Raw genomic sequence first — 23014 nt, forward strand, 5'->3', positions numbered from 1 at the left:
AATATCAAATATAGTGGCGGACTAAAAAAATGCATTTCTTTCCAATTTTGCACATGGTTATATATGTGTTGAGAGAAATCAAATATGAAGTATTTTGTATTTCACACATATATTTCCATGGCAACGGCCCAATTTGTGTTTTTGAATTTTGTCCTTTTTTAAGGTTTTTTAAAATGGATATTGGTAGTACTTTGATGAACGATATTTTTGTTTTGTTCATTTAATTATAAAAAACAATTAGTGTATGAATAATAACAATGCATTGTGTACCTGTTTCATGTTTTTTTTAAATATTTTTGATTTCATACTTTGGGAGATACCATTTATTCAAAAAGGGTGTTTTTCATTTTTTTTTTAATTGTTGAAAAGAACTAAACTTTACTTCACCATAACGCCCAAAGTGGTGTATTTTTTAAGCTTATTTATTACAAATAGATAGTTTTAATGTTTAATAAGTGATTTCTAAAATAAATTACTGCGGTAATTTAAAAATCTAAAAGCAGTGTTGCCAAAAACATATAAAAACAAACATAGAATATTAGTAAAAACATTTTATTTTCTTTGATTATATGATTTTTTAAAAATTGGTCAGAACAATTCTTAATGTTTTATATAATTCTAGTTGTGTTGTGAGAAAAACAATATTTTGAATTATAGATTCTGTAATTCTCAGTTTTAACGTCATTTTATAGGTTATATCCTCTGGAAATTTGAATAAAATATCAGATCGTTGTGAATTTTAATCTTTGCAACAACAGATTACTCCTCTCTTATTTTGAAGCTCTTCTTCATTTTTTACTTCTTCTATTTGCTAACCTAAGCATGCCTATATGCCCATCCATCACCACCTCCGACCCCACCCCCACCCACAATAACCAAAAGATAAACTACAAAACCTGTGTCGATCATCCACTATAGAGTGTCAAATTCATGCAGTCAAGCACCACCCACACTGCCGCTACCATCGCCCCAACCAACTTCTGCATACCACTTCCTCCACGTCCCCGCCCACCCCAAGTTAAAAATTGGAATGCAAAAGATAGGACACGTTAAGTGTTTAGACCCTCACCTCTATATTCAGCAACACGCTATTATGTAAATGGTTTTTAACTCAATGCAGGGCCCCAATGGAAATCAGTTTTTAACTGTTTGGGCTTACCCAAATTTTTATGAACTATCTTGTAAATTTTGATAAGTTGTAGTAAAGTTGAGACCTGTCCTGTTTTGCATTCTGATCTCTTTTGACCTCAAATGACCTATTTACAAGGTCAGATTTTTTGGGACGTTTTTCTGTATCTCTTTAAACAAAATAGATGTAAACATTTATAAAGACCTGGATGCAATTATTTCAAAGTTGAACATTATTTTCCATCAACTAAATATTTCAATGCAAAATACTGTTTTTCTGGCAATGATTGAAATAAACCTGGCAACACATTCTCGTATTTTATCTAAACTATTCGTATGACTCTAGTAGCATTATGACAAGCCAAATATACATATTATTATTGGATTAGCCATATTTTAATTTTGTGTCCTGTGTTTTGTTTGTTGATATTTTGTTTGTATTTTTTTGTATTTTCCATATTTTCCGGCTGGCAACACATAACCCATGTACGTAATTTACCCCAGTTTTCGTGATTATTGTTGAAAAACCCATTGACTATCAAATTACAAAACCTCATAAAAACAACACTTTGGAAGTTATAGGTACGTTTATGGGGTATACTTTTATAAAAAAAATATTTTTTACAAACACCCCTTTTTAAATTAATGGTATCAACCAAACTCTATTTTGTAAACTTTTTTTCTACATTAAATGGAACTCAATATTTGGTTGTTTACACTGCTATAAACAAAAACTGTATATTGTAAGTATTTTGGGTTAAAATAAGTATACAAGTTTGTAATTTTTCACTATAGAAAATCTGTAAAAAATAGCAAAAACATCAAAATTGGATAATTAGCCGTTGTCATGGCAACGAAGGCTAAAAATTAAAATGAATGTTGTAGATATGTTTTTTATTGAAGTGTTTAGGTAAAAATTTGAGAGAAATTCATATTTTTACATCTGCCACCAAATCTTTGATTTTTACACAATGGCTCTTAATATCGAAACTTACCCACTGCCTTTAAAGAACTTGAGGTAGACAGAATGTCCAAGCGGCATGATATTGTTTTCATCTTTGTGATGGAACCTTACGCAAGTAACCTCTTCCCATAGACTCATTGCTGTTAAGATCGCATCCGTGTGTTCCTCTGAAAAATATACATTTTGGATATAATTTGACAAGTTAAGTTCATCGATCCGTAGATTAAATAATCAATGATCAATCGTATAGTATAGATTAAACTTTTATCTATTTATCTTTCTGTCTATCTATCTATCTATCTATCTATCTATCTATCTATCTATCTATCTATCTATCTATCTAAGTTTTTATATAACGCCCACAACGAACAGAGCGCCTAACAATACTAGCATTATTAATTAAAAGGAAAAGTTTTACGTTGACATTTACATAAAGTTGCCGAATTCGCTCCTCTTAATCGACAGGAAGCGCGTTCTAGAGCGCAGCGGTGACGTCAGACAAAGCATTGTCACCAGCTTTCCGATTGGCATATGCTTTGTTGTTATATGCATATACTTACATAACTCAAGATGTATTGTTGGTATTTTTGCATATGACCTTCTTTCTGATAAGTTAGAAGTAGCCTATAATATGTTGTTAAATGCCATTCACTTACCTAACTCAGGATGTATTAAATATGGTATTTTTGCATATGGCCATATTTCGGATAAGTTAGACGTAGCTTTTCTTTTACTTCGTTTGATTGAGGAATCAGCAGTTTTTTGCAGCATGTCTATCTGATCTGACGTCATTTTCATATCACCCTCAAAGCACCACGGACAACCAAAGGCATCTTGATCTTTATCTTCTTTTTGTTTCTAAATAAATGGAACAATACTGTATTATAATTATAGAAGCAAATGGCGGATAAGAAAATACAGTAAATCAAATATTTCGTTATTATAATAACATTTATTAATTCATTTGATTTGGTCCCAAAATCACTAATAATTATGTAAACAAGACACAACAAGAGACCACGACAAGAAATACACATAATGTAGAGTAAAATTGTATAAAACTGCAATAAATAAATAAATAAAAAGAATAAAAACGTGAGTTAAAAAGTCATCCATGACAACGAACGGAATTGGTTTGAATTGGAAACTCAAATGCAAAACTTACCGAAATATCAGATGTTGATTCAAGTGGTTTTGAAGGAATCTTATTAACAAACAATAGGCCTAGTATTAAAAACAACCGAAACATCATGTTGGCTACAGTGATGAGGTAATGACACGTTTAAAGTTCAAGACTCATGTGACAAATGATACAAAATGCAGTAGTAGAGTTGGTCAAATGTCAATAATATGAAAATTAACGAAAAGAAAACTACATAGATGATTGTCATAAATCCCTATTATCTGCCTTAACAATTACCAATTACCGATTACCCTGCTGAAAGAGTTACTTAAACCATGGAACTATAATATATTATAATTCTATGCTTAAAATAACTTCGCCGCTTTGAACTTGGTAAATTTGCCTTGTGTCATTTCTATTGCACTATAATAGTTAATACGTTCCATTGTGGAATATATCCACTGTGGTTTATCGGTTTAACTCGTAATCAAAAAAACAATTTCGAAAGAATACAAATTCCATGTATTATCCCTGATGTCGTTGTCCTATATGACGACACTGCTTTGATCTCACTGGGTCTAATCCCTCTTGAGCAGAAACTAATTAATCTATGTAAGACATACTTTGAAAAGTTGAAGCATAGTAAGCACCGATTAAACCATTTACTACCCTTGCCCTTGATCAAATCTATAATCTTAGAAATAAAAGACAGTTCACTCTCCCAAAAATTAGATTAGAGAGGACAAAGACATTATTAATTATCAATTATGGTGTATTTTATGAATGGTAAATACATTTACTGTAAATAGTTTTGATATTCTGATACAGTTGTACCCTCCTCTTTCAAATCGGTTGTGTTAATTGTATATATCTCGACTTTTTACAATTTTTTAAATCTATTTTTATTCAACCTGAAATTCCTTTATTTCTTCCAATTGTATAAATTGCTGTAAATATATTGAATTAATTAATTTTAACTTGGTCCTATTTTTTTACATAAATATATTTTATATTCTAGAATGATTTATTTTTTAACGAGCATTTTTTCCCTTCCCTTTTTTGCCTCTGATCGTTTGTATTTTGATGTTTTGTATCTTTGACATGCTTTTTTATATTTTCTTTATGTTCATTTTATTCTATGTAAAATTCAATCTCTGTCTAATTTGCAATTAAGATTATTTGAATTGAAGTGAATTGAAATAACTGGTCGTTATAGACCAAGAGCCCCGAGGGGTCAACCTAGCTGCTGGAAAGTTAACCAATTTCTATGCATGTGGCAATTACTTATGTACATATCAATGTATGGAAATTTCAGTCTGGCGCGTTTATTTTGGTGGATGTGGCTAGGAGGGACATTGTAAAGGGTAAAAAAATGATCTAGATCAGCTGAAAAGTTAGCCCCATAAAATCATTTGCAAATTGTTTGCCATAGAGCGAATTGTAATGAATGACCATTGCCAGACAATTTCAGTACCTTCCAGACCCCATTTCAGGAGGGCCAAAATTGAGCTAGATAAGCTTAAAAGTAACACTCTAAAACTGGTGGAAATGTTAAACTCATAACTATTATGAATGACCATTGTCAGACATTTTAAGAGGTGGATAGATTGTGGATTGTGTCCGCCACACTCCGTCAAACACCCCATCCCCCAAAAAATGAGTTAGACCAGCTTAACAGCTTTTAAAACATGCTGTAAAATGTTCAGCATGATCCATAGTCTATATATATAAATTATGGTTAATTCTGACATAGGCAAGCACAATGGAAAAACTTTAGTACTAATCTCCGGCTTGGATACCTACCTTATCTATCTCAGATGTACCGCGAAACGTAGATTTGATAACATTAGTTTTCAGTACTACGCTATTGTTCCATATTTCTTTCTTAGGAAGATATTATAAAGGGTTTTATAAGAAATGTTCTGATTTCAATCGGTAAATTTTAACTCTACGCTCGGTAGAAGTAATTTCCGGGTTCACGGTAAGGTGTGTCAATCACCTTGCAAGTTCCCTGCATCGTTGGTTTCCACCAGGGAGTTGTAAAACATTCCCTGTTTCAACTAAGTTGGCCGTTGGTGCTTGGTGGCGATAGCAATTTTTTTTTTTTTTCGGACGCGGACCGGCCGTGTAAAGGTATAGTTATGTTGTTGCTAACGTTTTCCGTCTTCCGACATTACGCTTTCCACAATTTGTTTCCATTTTTTTCTGTTTATGGCAGGATGGTTTGTTATTGTGTTAGTGTCTACTATAGTCCTTGTAAGTCTTTCTTTATTTGATTCATCCAGTTATTTCTTGGTCTTCCTACGGGTCGTTTTACTTTCCTGTTAGTTTCCTTCATTGTTTGTTTGATTGGGGTATCATCCGGTAATCTAATTATGTGTCCATACCATTTTAGTCTCCTTCGTTTAATTCTTTTACTCCATTCTTCTTGTTTTGTTATCTCGTATATTTTCGTGTTACACACTCTATCTGTTAATTTAATATCTATCATCTTTCGCAACATTTTCCTGTGATATATATCTATACTCTCTTGTAATTTTTTGTTTAGTAGTACCCAGAGTTCACTGTTATATAAGAAAATACTTGCTATGTATGCGTCAAACAAACGGGATTTCACGTCTATAGACATCGTTTTGTGTTCTAGCGACGACTTCAGCTTGTTATATGCCATAGCTGCTAGTGATTTTCTTCTTTTAATGTCTTTTTCTGTGTCCAAGTTACTACCGAGGTATTTGCATTCTTCCCATTTACTATCGGTGTTTCTTCCTATTAGCTATTCTTCTGTTTTACTTTCGTTTATCTTTAGATTGAATTCTGCTAATTTCTCTGTTACATTTTTCTTTATTTTAGTTATGTGTTCTTTTGAGTCGCTAATAAATGAAATGTCATCTGCATACTGCATCTGGATATTAAGCTGTTGTAGGGGTAGTGGTGTTGTGTTTGCTGATTCGAGTGCCTTTGCTAGGTATAGTGTGAACAGTATCGGAGACATACAGTCACCTTGTGGTACTCCTAGTGTAGTAGTAAACAATTTTCCTGTCTGTTTTCCAATTCGAACGCTTAATTTTACATTGTTTATCAAAACGTTCAACATGTGTAGTTCATCATCTTGTAATATATGTGTCAGTATGTCGAATAGAGTATTCCTCCGCACCGTGTCAAATGCACTGGTCATGTCATGTAGTAGTAATATTATTTCGTAGTTAGATGACGCAATTGCCTTTTCTGCTAACATTTTGCATGTATGTACATGTTCGGTAGTGCTTCGTCCTCTGCGATACGCGGCCTGTGTTACAGGGACATGTTCATCTAATCTGTCGTTTATCCTATTTAGTAAGCATATTGCTAGCATTTTCCTAAGAACCGACAGTAGGATGATGGGTCGGATGTTTTTTGGTGGACCTTTTTTCTTACCTGGTTTCGGTATTGGATGCAATATGCCTTCGTTGATTTCTTTAGGTATGTTTCCTGTTTTAGCTGTTTGGTTATATATTTCTGCTATGTGGTTAAAAACTTCTATAGGTGCATATTTTACCATTTCAGAGTATACTTGGTCACTTCCTGGGCTTTTATTATTTTTTAAGCATTTCGCTGCTTTGACAACTTCATCACTTGTAAAGGGAGACTTCATTTCAATAGGTTTAATGTTTTCGTTTATAGGTTTTTCTTGTGATTTGTGATAGACGTTTTCAAAGAAATTGCTAATTATTTCTACCTGCTCTTCTTCGTTTGTTGTTATACCGAACTCTGTTTCTACCACAAGTCTTTTATTTTCGTTAAGTTTTAGGTTTATTACTGCTTGGTACATTCTTGTTGAGTCATCTTTGAATTTTTCAATTTCAGCTATCTTTTCTTTTAGTGTGTCTTCTTTTTCTTTATTAAGTTCAGTATGAATATTCTTTATGATTTGATTTCTTTCTTTCCAAAGTTTTGTTTTCTTTGATTTGTCATTTGATGAATTTATGTCGCACCTCAACTGTTTCTGCTTCTTCGATAACTCTTGTATATATTTATTGTTTGATTTAGACTTTGCTTTCCTGTAACCAACCACTTCCAATGCTACATTCTGAAAGACTGTCTTTAATTTGGTCCATTTCTCTTGTGGTTCCAGGTCCTGGATGTTTACAGATTGTATACATCTCGATACCTCTCTTTGATATGTTTGTCTGTTTTGTTGTGCTTGAAGTTTTGACACATCTATTTGTTTGGTTTTCTTAGCGTTACTATTTAATTTATACCATTGTAGTGTTAAAGTTGTCTTGACTAATCTATGATCAGTGTATGTTCTCGTACCACTGTATGCTCTTGCGTTAGTGACTAGCTTCATGTGTGAATTCTTAACTAGAATGTAATCGATCTGGTTTCTGTAGGGGTTGCGTCTGATCTCTCCACTCTTCTGATCGTTATGCTGATCGCGTCTCTGCGGGCATTCCCACGTAGTCCTATGTGACATCTTATGTTTAAACATGGTATTTGTTAGTACTAGATTATTTCTTAGTGCACACTCAACTAGCTGTGTTCCATTATTGTTCGTTTTTCCTTTACCATATCTTCCTACACATTGTGGGTAATCATGATGGCTGTCCCCCGTTTTTGCATTCATATCTCCAGCTAATATTAGGATATCTCTGTTTTTTGCTTCATTTAATGCTTCTTGTTTCGTCATAGAACCTATCTAGGTATAGTATAGTACATAAAGATCAAATTAAATATATTCATAAAACAGGAGTAAATTTTGGAAAATAATTGATGATAAGAGCTTTTGTTTGAAATCGAATGAAACCCTGATAGCCGAGTTGTTGAGTAAGCTGTCAGGACTTTATGTATACTGTGCGCTATACTGTGTCCCGTCGGCGATTTTTTTTTTCGTACATAAGTTGGGGACCCCCTCATGAAACGTCACAAAATAAACATGAATAATTCATCAGTTAAATTTTCTTGTTCCGTGTGCACCCAAGCGTATAGCAACAAGAAGTGATTGTGATTACAGTAGTTTACACTGTACAAGTGCGGTACGATTCTAGGCCTATCTCCGCTGTGGTTGCCGCGTGCGATTTCATAATAGAATAGCGGCGTTTTGTGTGGATTGTCGAAATAATCAGCCTTTAGTTTATGGTGTGTTTAATATAATTTATTACTAAAGAATTACGTGTTAAAATTATAGTTTCTATTGATACTATTAGGCCTAATTACTATTCTGTAAACCCATGTCTATTCTAGTAGTAGCTGTGTTGGTGTGTGTGTGTTAGAGTCAGCAAAATTAAACAATACACATTACACAAAAATACATTTTTTATTCTCGTGGGTCTAACCTTCCCATCTCATGTGTTCATATACGCGCAGTTCCTTTGATTACATGCATATTGTTTGATAATAAAATAGCAGAATTAAAAAAATACAGTACACAAATTATACACATTCTTTATTCTTGTGGGTCTAAGCTTTCTTTGGGCTATGTCCAATGAATTACTACTTAGTGTAATATCTTGCCTAGCTGTCGATTAGCCTCGACTCGACACATTTTGCATAGTGGTGTGTGTGTGTGTGAAGAAGAGTGCGCGAAGGCAATCACGTGAATTGACTTAGAATCCTAGGCCTACTGTAAAAGTATCGTATCGCAGTTGTGTAATTACTTCTTGTTGCTATACGCTTGGGTGCACACGGAACAAGAAAATTTAACTGATGAATTATTCATGTTTATTTTGTGACGTTTCATGAGGGGGTCCCCAACTTATGTACGAAAAAAAAAATCGCGTCCCGTCGACCCTGGGATACTTCTGCCCATGTTGCAAGCCGTCTAAAGCGTCTTCCTTCTTAGGCCAAAACGGCTCACTGTGTCGCGGAATAATGTATTAAGTATACCAATTAGGATGGTATTTATTTGAAAAAACGCCCGGAACACCTCCCCAATGAAACATCAATTAAAATAATTATCGCCACTCTCCCCCCCCCCCCTCCCGCCCAATCCAAATACCATCTAATAAACGCCCATCCACATTTATACACACAACAATGTATTATATTTATATCACAATTATACTATTTTTAGTAGATTTCATCAAACTGTTATCTTTTTTTTTAAATTCTTTTTCACCACTTTTCATATCTACAATAAACACTATACGTAAAACGCTATTAATCACCTAAGACACTGTGAAACAGGTTAGTGAGTAGGTTTAGTTTTACGAATATCAAAAGCATTTAAATAATGGTACCCAACCGAAATTGTCCAGGCCAGAATGTCCTTCTAAACCTTTTTACCCGAGTCATTATCATTCCGAGAACCATCATCTACACTTCCTAGAGGAGGAGCGAGCGAAGCGAGCTCACCCTCTAGTATCATAAATGACCATTGCCATTGACATTTTCAGTGTTCAGTTGATCAGCTCAAAAGCTAACCTTGTAAAACATGTATCCCTTTTATTGAACAACCACCCCAAGCAGACATAGATCAGCTTTAAAAAATTGGTGGTCAAGATAAAATGTCCATATCTTTTAATATGGACATTATAACTTGTTTATTAACATGTTTCTGGTACCAAAATATTCAGAACATGATTATTTACATTTTCTCTAATGGAACATATTGGCCAAAAATGCCCGGAAATTCTATTTCTTGCATTTTTTTACCTTTGAGATTGATATGTTGTATCTTGGTAAGGAATGCTTCGAAATTAATGGGTTTCAAAAGCTTCGTGTTTATATATTATATTAATGAAATGTATTATTTGTAACTCGTACTTACTTTTTTTAATACCTTATTCATTTGTTTTATTATTGATTGAAAGAAAGAAAATAAATGTTTACGTTGAGTTGAGTTGAGCTTCGAAATGAATGGGTTTTAAGCGCATTGTTCGTTGCAGGGACACTATTGTAATTCCAAAATCTGTGCTATTGTACGTCCGATTATTGAATATGGTATACCTGCTTGGTTACCTTACCAAAAAAGGACATCTCTACTCATTGGAACAAGTCCAACGCCGAATGACTAAAATTTGTTTCTATGAGAACGATATTTCCTATGAACGACGTCTTGATGTTTTAGGATTAAGTTCACTTGAAAAACGTTTCCAACTCTTATACATGTCATTTATTGTCAAATGTCTTTATGGCATATATACTGTGGATATTTTAAACCATATTTCAATCAACCCTCGTCACGGTGATCATCTCATATTTGTACACCCTTTCGCCCGGACAAATTCTTTAAAATACTCAATTTTCCACATATGTGTACAGCCACATCAAAACCAGGCACTTGGTGAAATATATATTTTTTTAGTTGATACTATAATGGTATTCCTCACAATATATCCTTCAAAATGGTGTTTGGATCATTTAAATCAAGCAAATATTCCCAGAGTTATGGCAATAAATATATATAGCATTTATACAACAATTTAATGGTAATTACTGAGTAATTAACAGTCAAAGTTTAATGACAAATCAGACAGGAAGTTGCCCCATGCTGTTACAGATTGAACAATTAACACCTTAGCAACACTACCTTCTAGATAAACAATCATTCTGAAATTTGGCACACTTATTCAATATAGTGTTTTCTGATATTCATGAAAATTTCATCAAAATCCGAGGTGGTTATCATAGTTAATTATGACGATTACAAAGTACCACTCATTTACGTAAAATCTGTCAAATTCATTTATAATAGTGTAGTGTAAGAATAATACAGTAGGCCTACTAGTAGGTATTCAGGAAGATTGCCTTAGCTTATTATTAGTTCTAAACAAATTTAAAAAAAACAGCAAACATTTTATTAATGAACTTTATTCCAATTTTATTTCTCTTTTTACTTTATTTTATCTGCTTTTTGTTCAAAATGGCGCAGGGCACACAATGTCCCTCGTTTCTGGTCGGCAAAATTCAATTACCAGTATTTTATTTGTAAGTGATTTGTATTGTACTGGTTTTTAGTGTTAATGTTATGTATGTAAGAGAAACTCAACAGTTCTTTTCAGACTTAATATACGTGGTGTACCGCAAACTTTATATCAACATTTGATTTCGCCATGCAAACCTTCAAACAATGTTATGTATTCTATTGTTGAACCAGCACCATAACAGATAGCCACACCCGTTAGCTTGAACAATGTTTTTAAGCATGATGAATAACGTGAAATTTAGCCAAGGTACCAGTATTTTATTTGTGAGAGATTTGTATTGTACTGGTTGTTACGGTTTATGTTTTGCACACACTCCCCACACACCCAACCCATCATTGGCAATTTTTAAGCATAATGAAATTTAACCAAATTGAAATAAATAAAATAGCCCTGCACTGCAGTAGGCCTAGGCCTAGCCTAGTAAGTAAAGTAAAGCCTTCCAGGAGGCTTATTATACTAAAGAGAGGAAAACTCTAGGCCTTGTTGTTGTTATTACTATTATTATTACTAGCTAGCTAGGCCTACTATGCCATGCAGCCTATAGGCTAGTAGCCCAGCGTAGTAGTAGGCCTAGGCGGATCTCCGCCTAGTCTAGGCTTATAGTACTAGGCCTAGTAGAGCCAGGTCTAGCCTACTGTACCTAGCTAGGCCTAGGCCTAGTGTCAGTGGATTGAGAGTTACATTGCTAATATCAACTCTTACGATAAATAACTTAGCTAGGCCCTTTACTTTAGTATGTTATAACTTATTGTTATCAAGTCTGAGTCAGTACACGTCACTTTAGTATTACTGTGTACAGTACTTAGATGAACTATAAAAAATATATTTTTCTCGACAAGCGTGTGTACTAGCGATAAGATTTTGTTGACCTGGAATTTTCCATGCTGGATGGGTCATGTGACAAAATTAAACCAATCACATCGCTTCTTTCAGCGTGTTCGTAGCAACAAGGCCGTTTTTGTTTACACTAAAGGGTTCTATAAAATCGGTTTTTATTGGTCTATATCGTACAATCTGTGACATCACTCATTTATTTTTAGATTCATGAACAAAATACCTATCGAATGATACCAAGCTTTCAGGGGTTATCTACAAAATTACGGCGTAGGAATGACGAAAATAACTGCTTTTTTATAACGAATTACCACGTTCTTTCAATCGAAACACGAGGATAGAGGCTCAGATTTATGTAATTTTTACCACCTTTCCATTTGAATTAGTTAATAAGATATATATTTTTGAAATCTACGGTAAATTTCCTATCAGATAATGGTAAAAAAACAAAATGGTCAAAATATGAGTTTCACACATTCAAATGCATTTTACACAAATCCCTATCTAGCGACAAGCGCCTGGTTTTGGTGTGGCTGTACACATATTTCCCCGTGCATGCAGGAGAAACTACCGGTAGAAATAAGGGATTCATTAATTTTAAATACAGGTATTAAGACTTTTATAAATAAGCTTAAAATATATTTTAAGTAAGATTTTGCTATGTTATTGACGGTTTTTAATGATATTGTAATATATTTTAATTTATTTTGATATAGTATTATATGCAATTTTAATGTTTAATACAAATTTTATTCTAAATGTTTTTTATACAATCAGTGCAATAGGAGACCTACTACTAATAATAATAATAACTGGTACTTGATATAGCGCATTATGCTGAAAGCCTCAATAATGCGCTTTACAAAGACAGAAAATTTAGAAAAATTACAAATTAAAAAGGTGGGTTTTGAGGAGAGATTTGAAGACACTGGTGGAAGTAGCCTGACGGATTTCAATAGGCAACGCATTCCATAGAGAAACGGATGCCGAAGAAAATGAACGATTTCCATAAAACTTAGTGGAAGGATGAAATAAATGGGCAAGAAGAGACTCAGATCTAGATCTCAGAGACCGCTTAGGAACATAAGGTTGAATAAGTTCAGAAATGAACTTAGATGGAGAATTATGAAGAGCTTTGAAAACAAATAGCAGGATCTTGAAGGTAATTCTTTGTGTTACCGGAAGCCAATGAAGCTGTCTCGGCACAGGTGTGATATGTTGCCTTATGGGGCTTTGAACGACCAATCGGGCAGCTGTGTTTTGGACTCGCTGAATTTTAGAGATATCCTTTGCTGGTAAGCCATAAAGTAATGAGTTACAACAGTCTAGCCTTGATGTAACAAAGGCGTGAACAAGAATCTCAGTTGATCTTGAATCCAGGTACTTCCGAATGCTTCCAATTTTACAAATAGCGTGAAGCCCAGCTTTGCAGATGTTATGTACCTGATTGGACATACTAAGCGTTGAATCCATGACAACTCCAAGGTTTCTACAGGATGACAAAGGTTGAATGAAAGAATTACCAATCTTAACAGAGGCAGTCCAACACGCAGGCTTAAAACGAGAAAAATGCAAAAATCACGAATTGTCCGGCGCACAGTACACTGTGAGCAAAGTTTTATTCGTGTCAGTTGGCTCAGCCGATAGTGTGCGCCGGGCTTTACTTCCAACCATTTTGTCACAAAATATCTCATTATATGCCTATACAAAATATAAATATATATATTCTGAAACATTTGAACAATAATTATTTCTCAGAGGTCAGTCGTTATCGAGATATAGCATATCAAGGACGAAGGTAAAAAATGGCATTTCCGGTAATTTATTGTCAGAATGTTTTATTAGAGTAAATATAAATAATTTATGTATATTCTCAGTATTTAGAGCCCTTTAGAACATGTTCTGAATATTTTGGTACCAGAAACATGTTAATAAACAAGTTAAAATGTCCATATCTTAAAAGATATGAACATTTTAACTTGTTTTTCGACTTTCCGGTCGAAATTCCCAATACTACCAATTTTTTATTTTTTTTAGTTAGATCTACTTTACTATTTAAGTTAGCTTTTAAGCTAATCTATGTCTGCTTGGGGTGGTTGTTCAATAAAAGGGATGCATGTTTTACAGGGTTAGCTTTTGAGCTGATCTATTGAACACTGAAAATGTCAATGACATTGGTCATTTATGATACTAGGGATCATGCTGAACATTTTACAGCATTTTTTAAAAGGTTAGCTGTTAAGCTGATCTAACTCATTTTTTGTGGGGCGAGGTGTTTGACAGTTTCTGGCGGGTACGATCCACCACTTAAAATGTCTGGCAATGGTCATTCATGATAGTTATGAGTTTATTGAACATTTTCCCACCAGTTTTAGAGGATTAACTTTTAAGCTGATCTAGCTCAATGTTGGTCCTCCTGAAATGGGGGTCTGGCAGGCACCTCCCACCGCTAAAATTGTCTGGCAATGGTCATTCATTACATTTCGCTCTATGTCAAGTAATTTGCAAAAACTTTTCAGCCACACCCACCAAAATAAACGCGCCAGACTGTCAATTCCATACATTGATATGTACATAGATAATTGCCACATGCATAGAAATTGGTTAACTTTCCAATTAGGTTGACCCCTCTTGGCTCCTGATCTTTATATAAGTGAAAATGTAACAGTGGTATTAAGGTATTATAAAAGAAATATCTATACGAGATAACAAAACTGAGACAAGTCCAAAAGAAGTAAGAAAAAGGCGAGTAAATGTTAAAATTATTTCACTGAAAATGTGATTGAATAAATGTACCTTCAATTTAAGACGCTGTAATGTAGTTATTATTTATTTATCATTAAATTGCTTATAAACTCTTATGATTCTGTAATACGAGTTTCAGTACGGTAGTAAGTAAGGTAAGGTAGTCTAAGAAAATACATTCTTACATCAGTATGATTCATTACAGAAGGTAAAATACAATAAAGTTGATTATTTAAAAAAATGGGGTCTGTTTTGTTGCTTACAGGAGGTGGTCGTTTACTGAAGGTAAATACAATATATTCGATTGCCAAAAAATGAGGTCCGCGGTCGTTTACCTGTGGGTGGTCGTGTACCCGTGGGGTAATCACTGAAATATTAAAATTCTGATTTGTGATAAAAAAAAAAGAAATCCAGTCAAATGTGAACAATGAGTTGATAGGCCGCACACGTTATTTCAAACATTACAAGATTTGCATTATTAAAACATGTCAAAACTGACTTAACTTTTCAAATCGGTGACAAGATTGTATTATATATATTATACAGTATACTTTATTACAAGTTCAAATCACAATACGGTTAATGGAAACAAACAAACATACGTAGAATATCCAAGGCAACAATTTCAAAACAACTCACTCTGAGAACCGTATGTCCAACACATATAGAAAATCAAACTACAATACTCAACACAGATCCCTCCATACAAATATTTGTTTGTGTTTCTTACACATCCAATAGCAGATAGTCCTAATTCGCAAATTACATGATGAACACAATAATTAAAAATTCGAAGGCAAACCCATTTTTAATAATAAATAATTACAAATCGCTGTTTCACAGCGCTATCAGACCAACAAACATTATTTAAACAGTTTACACCGACAGACATAGAGTTGAAGCTGGTCCAAAATAAATTAATGGTGCTTGAGTAACAAATATAACTATATCTAAACCAGGGAGGTGAAAACATTATTTTTTCACCTCCCTGCCTAAACTATTACAACTTTAGTAATAAAAATGCATCGTGTTGTATCGTTAAAAGGCAAACAGTAGTTCATTGTTTATAATGAGTTTTTCTATTTAAAATGTCATAAAGAGAACACGTTTCCAATAGTCCTCCTTTAAACAATCAATACTTTAATGTGCATTATATAAATTATTCATGAATTTATAATGGGTATAGGAGGTACTGTCCGTTTTATGGTAACACGTGTAGATCATATTAGAATCACAATAGACAACATTTCACTAATCATTATGAACTTAAATCAATATGTCACCATTTACTAATAATGTTTCAAAAAGTTACTACAGTGTGTATTACGTTTTAATAAGTATCAATTTTATATTACAAAAATTATTTTTGCCCTGCGCATTCGTTGGTTATACTTGGAACATGGAACAGATTAAAAAAAAAACATATTAACATCTGAATCTATACAGATTCTTTTTCAAATTAACAAGGCCAACAGCCATTAAGTCGCGTGCTACAATGCATAGTGATACCGGACCGACAGACAAACAGACCAACAGACAGACAGACCGACCGACATAGTGAACTATACTGACCGAAATTACTGAACATGTTTAAAAATGTTGAAATGTTTAAAAACATTTATATTTTTTTAATTTACACGTGCGTAGCCTGTCACTTTTGACGTGCTCGTATAACGTAATTTCGAGTTGAAAAGTAAGTCAAGAAAACAGAAATCGGGCAAAAAGAGTGCGCAATAACATTTAACGTGCAGTGCGCGCGCAAAAATCTGCGCACTCATGGCAATTTTGTAAACGCTTAAAATTGCCTGAAACGTACTCTTATTTCATCGAAAATAAATTTTAAAAATTTTAAGCGCGCGTACGCATGCGTTACATGCGCTACGCACGTAATTGTATTGCCATATGATGATTTATGCCCTGAAATTTATGAGTACCAAATTTTATTTAATTGTGATTCATGGTTGTTAAGATATGATTACAAACGTGATTTCGTTAAATCGTGCGTAGACCGCGTAATTTTTTATTGCGCACCGTGAAAACATAACCACAGCGATTCCTGGCCATAAGGAATATTCTGTGTGAAAAATTGACTTAGCTAGATTAAACTGATATCAAGATAAGGTCATAAAGCGATAAAACGCATAGTGATACCGGACCGACAGACAGACAGACAGACCGACAGACAGACCGACAGACAGACAGACAGACCGACCGACCGACATAGTGAACTATAGAGTCGCTTCCACGCGACTAATAATAATTTGTTTTACATAGTGGTTTTATTTAATGGAAATAAACTGCTGTAATTTTAAAATTATAATAGTTGTTAACAATTAAAAGTTCAATTTATATAGGCCTTATTATTTCTCAAAAACAAACAGTTTACTTGAATGGCATGTGCTGATAGAACATTGATGTTGATAGTGTATAATGTAGTGCTATTAATAAGTTTACAGAACCTTGATAAGCCAAGAAAAATGTTGATGGGAAAATGATAATTTTAAAGACACGTACCTGCCTGCGTTGGTCAGTTTCATTACCGGGTGGCCTAGCGTCGATTACATGTGATAATGCTACTACTAAGAAGCTACATAATAGCCACAAAGTAGGTTTACTTGTTTCAAAAAGCTTCATTTCTTAGACTAAAGTATAAACAAATTAAAATCCAGCGTAAGAAAAAAAAATATAATGTGCTGTATTAATACTAATAACTAATGTGCCACTACTACTAACAAACATTATATTGGTAGATGAGCATCACACTTACCTATATCAGCGATTTATTTCTCCGGCGCACGTTCTTCACTGAATTGAACAAATTTGAACGATTTTTGTTTCGTTTTATAGTTTTCTTGAATGACACCTGGTGGTACATTGCCATCTGTCAAACCTGATTATATAGTATCGTCAACTAACAAGCATAATTTTAATTTAAACGAAATCACAAAATTTAATTATAATTGGTATAAATTAAATGTAGTTATCTCATTTAGAATTGTATTAATAATATTCGTAATTAAACGGGATAATGTGACGTGTTATTAATTATGAATGATGTCGTAAGTGAATGATAAATGTGCATGCATGTCAAAAAGACATGCTTCTCAAAGTTTGGCAAAGGGTGTAAGGCCTAACAATATTGTTAAATAGGGTAATGTTAAATTATGTAATTTCAATTGTTATGTTTAGATGAAAATTAAATAATATATATATATATATTATTTAATTTTCATCTAAACATAACAATTGAAATTACTATTATTGTTAGGCCTTACACCCTTTGCCAAACTTTGAGAAGCATGTCTTTTTGACATGCATGCACATTTATCATTCACTTACGACATCATTCATAATTAATAACACGACGTCACATTATCCCGTTTAATTACGAATATTATTAATACAATTCTAAATGAGATAACTACATTTAATTTATACCAATTATAATTAAATTTTGTGATTTCGTTTAAATTAAAATTATGCTTGTTAGTTGACGATACTATATAATCAGGTTTGACAGATGGCAATGTACCACCAGGTGTCATTCAAGAAAACTATAAAACGAAACAAAAATCGTTCAAATTTGTTCAATTCAGTGAAGAACGTGCGCCGGAGAAATAAATCGCTGATATAGGTAAGTGTGATGCTCATCTACCAATATAATGTTTGTTAGTAGTAGTGGCACATTAGTTATTAGTATTAATACAGCACATTATATTTTTTTTTCTTACGCTGGATTTTAATTTGTTTATACTTTAGTCTAAGAAATGAAGCTTTTTGAAACAAGTAAACCTACTTTGTGGCTATTATGTAGCTTCTTAGTAGTAGCATTATCACATGTAATCGACGCTAGGCCACCCGGTAATGAAACTGACCAACGCAGGCAGGTACGTGTCTTTAAAATTATCATTTTCCCATCAACATTTTTCTTGGCTTATCAAGGTTCTGTAAACTTATTAATAGCACTACATTACACACTATCAACATCAATGTTCTATCAGCACATGCCATTCAAGTAAACTGTTTGTTTTTGAGAAATAATAAGGCCTATATAAATTGAACTTTTAATGTTAACAACTATTATAATTTTAAAATTACAGCAGTTTATTTCCATTAAATAAAACCACTATGTAAAACAAATTATTAATTTGAAAAAGAATCTGTATAGAATCAGATGTTAATATGTTTTTTTAAAATCTGTTCGAAGTTTAAAATACAAAAAAATAAAAAATAAATTTAAAATACAGATTTACTTTCTAAAATGTAATTGTTTAATATTCGCATTGCAAGAAAACAACTCTATGATGTTTTTTGTTGTTTTCCTACAACCAATCTACCAGATATGCTTATAACATGCGCTTCATGTAATCAATGCAGACTTTCTTGTTAAAGTAATTTCCACCCATTACATATTTTTATTTAGAATAAATTTGTTATTCAAGTTATCTAAAATACATATATAGTAGTATTAATGTATACGAACATTTTTATGAGAAAAATAAATGTTGTTTTAGGCTTTAGGTGACGCGGTGGTAGTGGCAGCAGAAGAGGGCGTTGACATGCTGCTAACTGATGAACAGAAGGCATCGAATAAGAAAGACGATGGAGGAAGTGGACGCGTTAAAAGAAAGAGTGACTATTATACGACATGGCCAAACTCACATGTTGTGTTTGAAATAGTTGATATAGGTAAAATAAATACTAATATTGATGTTAAAAGGTTTTTAATATTATTTTTTCATGTTAAGTACCGTGTTTCGTTTTATCAAACCATTGTCATTATGTTCGTTTACTCCAGACAGTAGCTTAATCCCGTTAGTATTGGAAGCCATAGATGATTGGTCTCGTTACACGTGCATTACATTTGAGGAGTACAATTACATTGACCCAAACCAGCATCGTGTTCAATTTCTCAGTACTACATCAGGGTAAGTTAATTACTAAAGCGTGGTTCCCACTAGAACGTAACGCAGTGACGTAATTGACGCAAAATGCCGTATTGCGTAATCACAAGTGGGAACCGCCAGTGCTGCAAACATTGCAGGTTTGATTTCACGCAGGCGGGGGCAAACACAATTATTGGAAGGGCATTTTTTTACGTTGCGTAGGTTGCGTTACGTTGCGTCGATAGTGGGAACCACGCTTGAGTATTACGTAACTATAAGACTACAGTTTGTTGTTTATTTTTAAATTATTAAGTTAAAGTTGTATTAATGTTTATTTGACAGATGTTACTCGTATGTGGGATACATAGGTGGTATACAAGGTATCTACTTAGCTGCTTCGGGTTGTTCGCATGTAAGTATCTTAAACGTATCAAGTGGGTGTCTCTCACGTGTATTCGTTCTCATACTTTGTTTTTATCAACAAATTAATAGTGCTTTTTGAATAGGCTTTCTAGTTTCATGTGGATAACTACATCAATAATGCAACAAGTTTCGACCTGTTTGTTTTGCCACAATTGTGAGTTCTAATATTAATATCCGATTCCTTGTTTTATAAAGAGCCTAATGTGAGTCCCCTAAGCGCTGTACTATTATTACTTATATTTTTGGATCAAACACACTCCCATAATGCAGCTAGTGATAAGCGCAAAGTTATGTCTTTACATTACCTGGTAGGCCTACACGTGGATGGAGAGAGTAAAAGTGTCTTGCCCAGGGATACAAGCAATGCGATGAGCGTTGGATTCGAACCCACGATCCAACGCCCAGCAACACATGCGCCACTCAGGAGACTTACAATACAGCATATTCTTTTTTTTCTAATTGTACAGATAAGTGTAATCTTACATGAAATAGGTCACACACTTGGACTACTACATGAGCAAACAAGAACAAACAGGGATGACTATTTAACCGTTATTGAAGAGAATGTACAAGGAAACTATCTCTCGCAGTACGATATCGTGTATCATTCCGAAGACGAAACGATACCGTATGATTTTGGATCCATTATGCATTACAGCCAATGGGTAAGGACAAGGATTAGTATATTTATATTTATAACAACTTATAACCCATTTTACGTCTGAGTTTACACACAACGGAGTGCAATTTGTTCTTCTCTAGTTCTTAATTCACCTTTCTGTATATATTTCATATGTGATAAGTGTATACTTTAACACTGTAGGCATTTAGTAAGAATACATACAATCCAGATTACGCTACAATGGTAGCCCATGATCCAATGAAACAAGACTCAATGGGGCAACACGGTAGACTCAGTCATCTCGACAAGTTATTTAGTAACAAGCATTACAGTTGCATGGGTAAGTTATTGGTTGTTGACATTCGTAAATTCATAGTTAATAGAAAGTATGAAAAATGCAAAATAGCAAATCAACGTTAAGTATTTTAACTAGCTTCTAATTTGCATAAATATACATTTGTCCAGAAACAAAACTCATGGAAAAAATAATGTGCTATTTTGTCCATGTACCAATAAAGTAGAATACATAAATCCTTCCCACCCAAAAGCGTTTATATCTATTATAACTACATTTCAAAATCAAAATACCACTCAAATAACTGTTTTTGTATATTTTCAACAATGATTTTTAACTACAAAAAACAAAACAAAAATCAATCTAAACCTATATCGTACATATTATGGAAAACACTCCTGCAAACGTCAATCGATTGGAAGCCAAGATTCTTTTTTTTTCAACTGATACTAGAACATAAACCATTCACATAATAGTATACTATTGAATGATACTTTCTGTTATAATTATTTTTATTAAAATTAATTATCATGTTTAAATGATTATTGTTGTTTTTTTGATAATTATTAATGTTATTACTCTTAGACCACTGCTCTGAGGCTGAACTAGATCAGCCGTGTCTATACGGTGGCTTCGTCGGTAAATACTGCACATGTGAGTGTCCTGAGGGCTTAGAAGGTCCTTATTGTGAAGTCATGACACCTTCTATTACTGAAGGTAAGTTAAGGACTGTAGGGGCAGACCTTTGATAACAAGTGGGTGGAATTCACCAACCAGTTGTTACCAGTGTTTAATCCTGACCTACACTGTCGTCAATCTTTAACTCCATTTCCTAAGCCTCAAATAAGTGTAGTGATAAATAGTGTATACATTCGTAATTGGAGTTCCTTGATGTTGAAAGCTTAAGAAATACAAATAAACAGTAAAATAAAAAAAAACAAGATCATATGAGCAAAGTGGTCACAATTGACTTTTTGACCTGAACATAGACCGTAAAAATGTAAGAAAAGTATGTTTAACATAATATTTTCTCTAACAAATCCCCCGGCCAAATCTCCTTTCTTTCACTCACAGTAGTCTGCCATTTTGAAGAAGCTCCCTTTTGATACTTTAGTTTTATGTTACTTTTTTGTTTAAGATTGTGGAGGTCATTTTACCGAAGATAACGGTGAGATAACATCACCAAACTACCCTTCAAATTATCCAGTTTTGGTCAGCTGCAACTATCTAATCACGGTAACAATTATTGTTTTAATTGTTTAAATTAGACACAAGATTATTATTTTTTTTGTTACATTTTGATAATTAAATGTAGATACAGTTAAACAGAAAATTAAACATTTAAACATGTTTTTCTTCGTCATAGGCCCCCGAAGGCTACACCATTGAGCTAACATTTGATGATGATTTTTATATTGAGGATGAGACTTACTGTTACTGGGATCAGTTACTAATTCGACATGACTCGCCTATGTACTATAACGCAGCAGCTAGGTAGGTAGTCGGTGTATTTCTGTTTTATGTTCTACTCAACAAACGCCGGCTTCAAGACTTCCTCTAAATATATGAATTGTTGTCGACTTTACTTAGTCCTACTGCAAAGACCTGAACACCGAGAGATGATCATTAGAATAGCGTCGTCATGATATGGTCACGCTCTGGAATGCATAATTTGTATAAATCACATATGGGAAGTACCACCATAATTATTTCAACAAGGTCTTCATGAGTGACTACTATTGATAAAGCACGTTTTTAGGTGGGCTTACTAATTCCATTTCTAAAATAACATTTTCATATCGATTTGGTTTATTTTTATTTTAAGATTCTGCGGAGATACGCTGGCAGGTGAGACTGTAACATCTCTCAGTAATGTTATGTATGTTAATCTGTACTCAGATGACTATATAACTGAACATGGTTTCCGCGCAACATATACATTCGTAGGTAGGTCTCTCACTGACCGCATTCAATTTTTACAAAAATGTATTCATTCTAAGATCACACATTTCTGAAATGATATGAGCTCTGAGAAAATCTGTCTATATCGGGTAAATGTAGTATTTAAAGATATAAGATATATTTTTACT

At 33.5% G+C, this 23014-nt stretch overlaps 2 protein-coding genes across 2 annotated transcripts; one reads left to right on the forward strand and one right to left on the reverse strand.

The window, feature by feature from the left end:
- Positions 1-12838: 12838 nt before the first annotated feature.
- On the reverse strand, positions 12839-13426 carry LOC140061342 (uncharacterized). The gene has a single exon (XM_072107851.1). The coding sequence runs from the start codon at positions 13424-13426 to the stop codon at positions 12839-12841; it is 588 nt and encodes a 195-aa protein (XP_071963952.1).
- Positions 13427-20609: 7183 nt separating this feature from the next.
- Positions 20610-22969, forward strand: LOC140061148 (protein SpAN-like). Its single transcript, XM_072107611.1, has 6 exons — positions 20610-20672; positions 20831-20969; positions 21510-21641; positions 22063-22160; positions 22291-22418; positions 22750-22969. Exons 1-6 carry the CDS (start codon positions 20655-20657, stop codon positions 22937-22939), a joined length of 705 nt encoding a protein of 234 aa, XP_071963712.1. The 5' UTR covers positions 20610-20654; the 3' UTR covers positions 22940-22969.
- The last annotated feature ends 45 nt before the right edge of the window (positions 22970-23014 follow it).

Source organism: Antedon mediterranea, chromosome 10 (genome assembly GCF_964355755.1).
Source record: "Antedon mediterranea chromosome 10, ecAntMedi1.1, whole genome shotgun sequence".
Lineage (NCBI taxonomy): Eukaryota > Metazoa > Echinodermata > Crinoidea > Comatulida > Antedonidae > Antedon > Antedon mediterranea.

Bases quoted from the DNA above. Each gene is read 5' to 3' on its own strand.
- LOC140061342 (XM_072107851.1), bottom strand. From the start codon at position 13,426: ATGGATTCAACGCTTAGTATGTCCAATCAGGTACATAACATCTGCAAA.
- LOC140061148 (XM_072107611.1), top strand. The intron at 21,642-22,062 runs GTAAGTTAAGGA...TTTTTGTTTAAG, and splicing joins GACACCTTCTATTACTGAAG to ATTGTGGAGGTCATTTTACC. The intron at 22,161-22,290 runs GTAACAATTATT...TCTTCGTCATAG, and splicing joins GCTGCAACTATCTAATCACG to GCCCCCGAAGGCTACACCAT.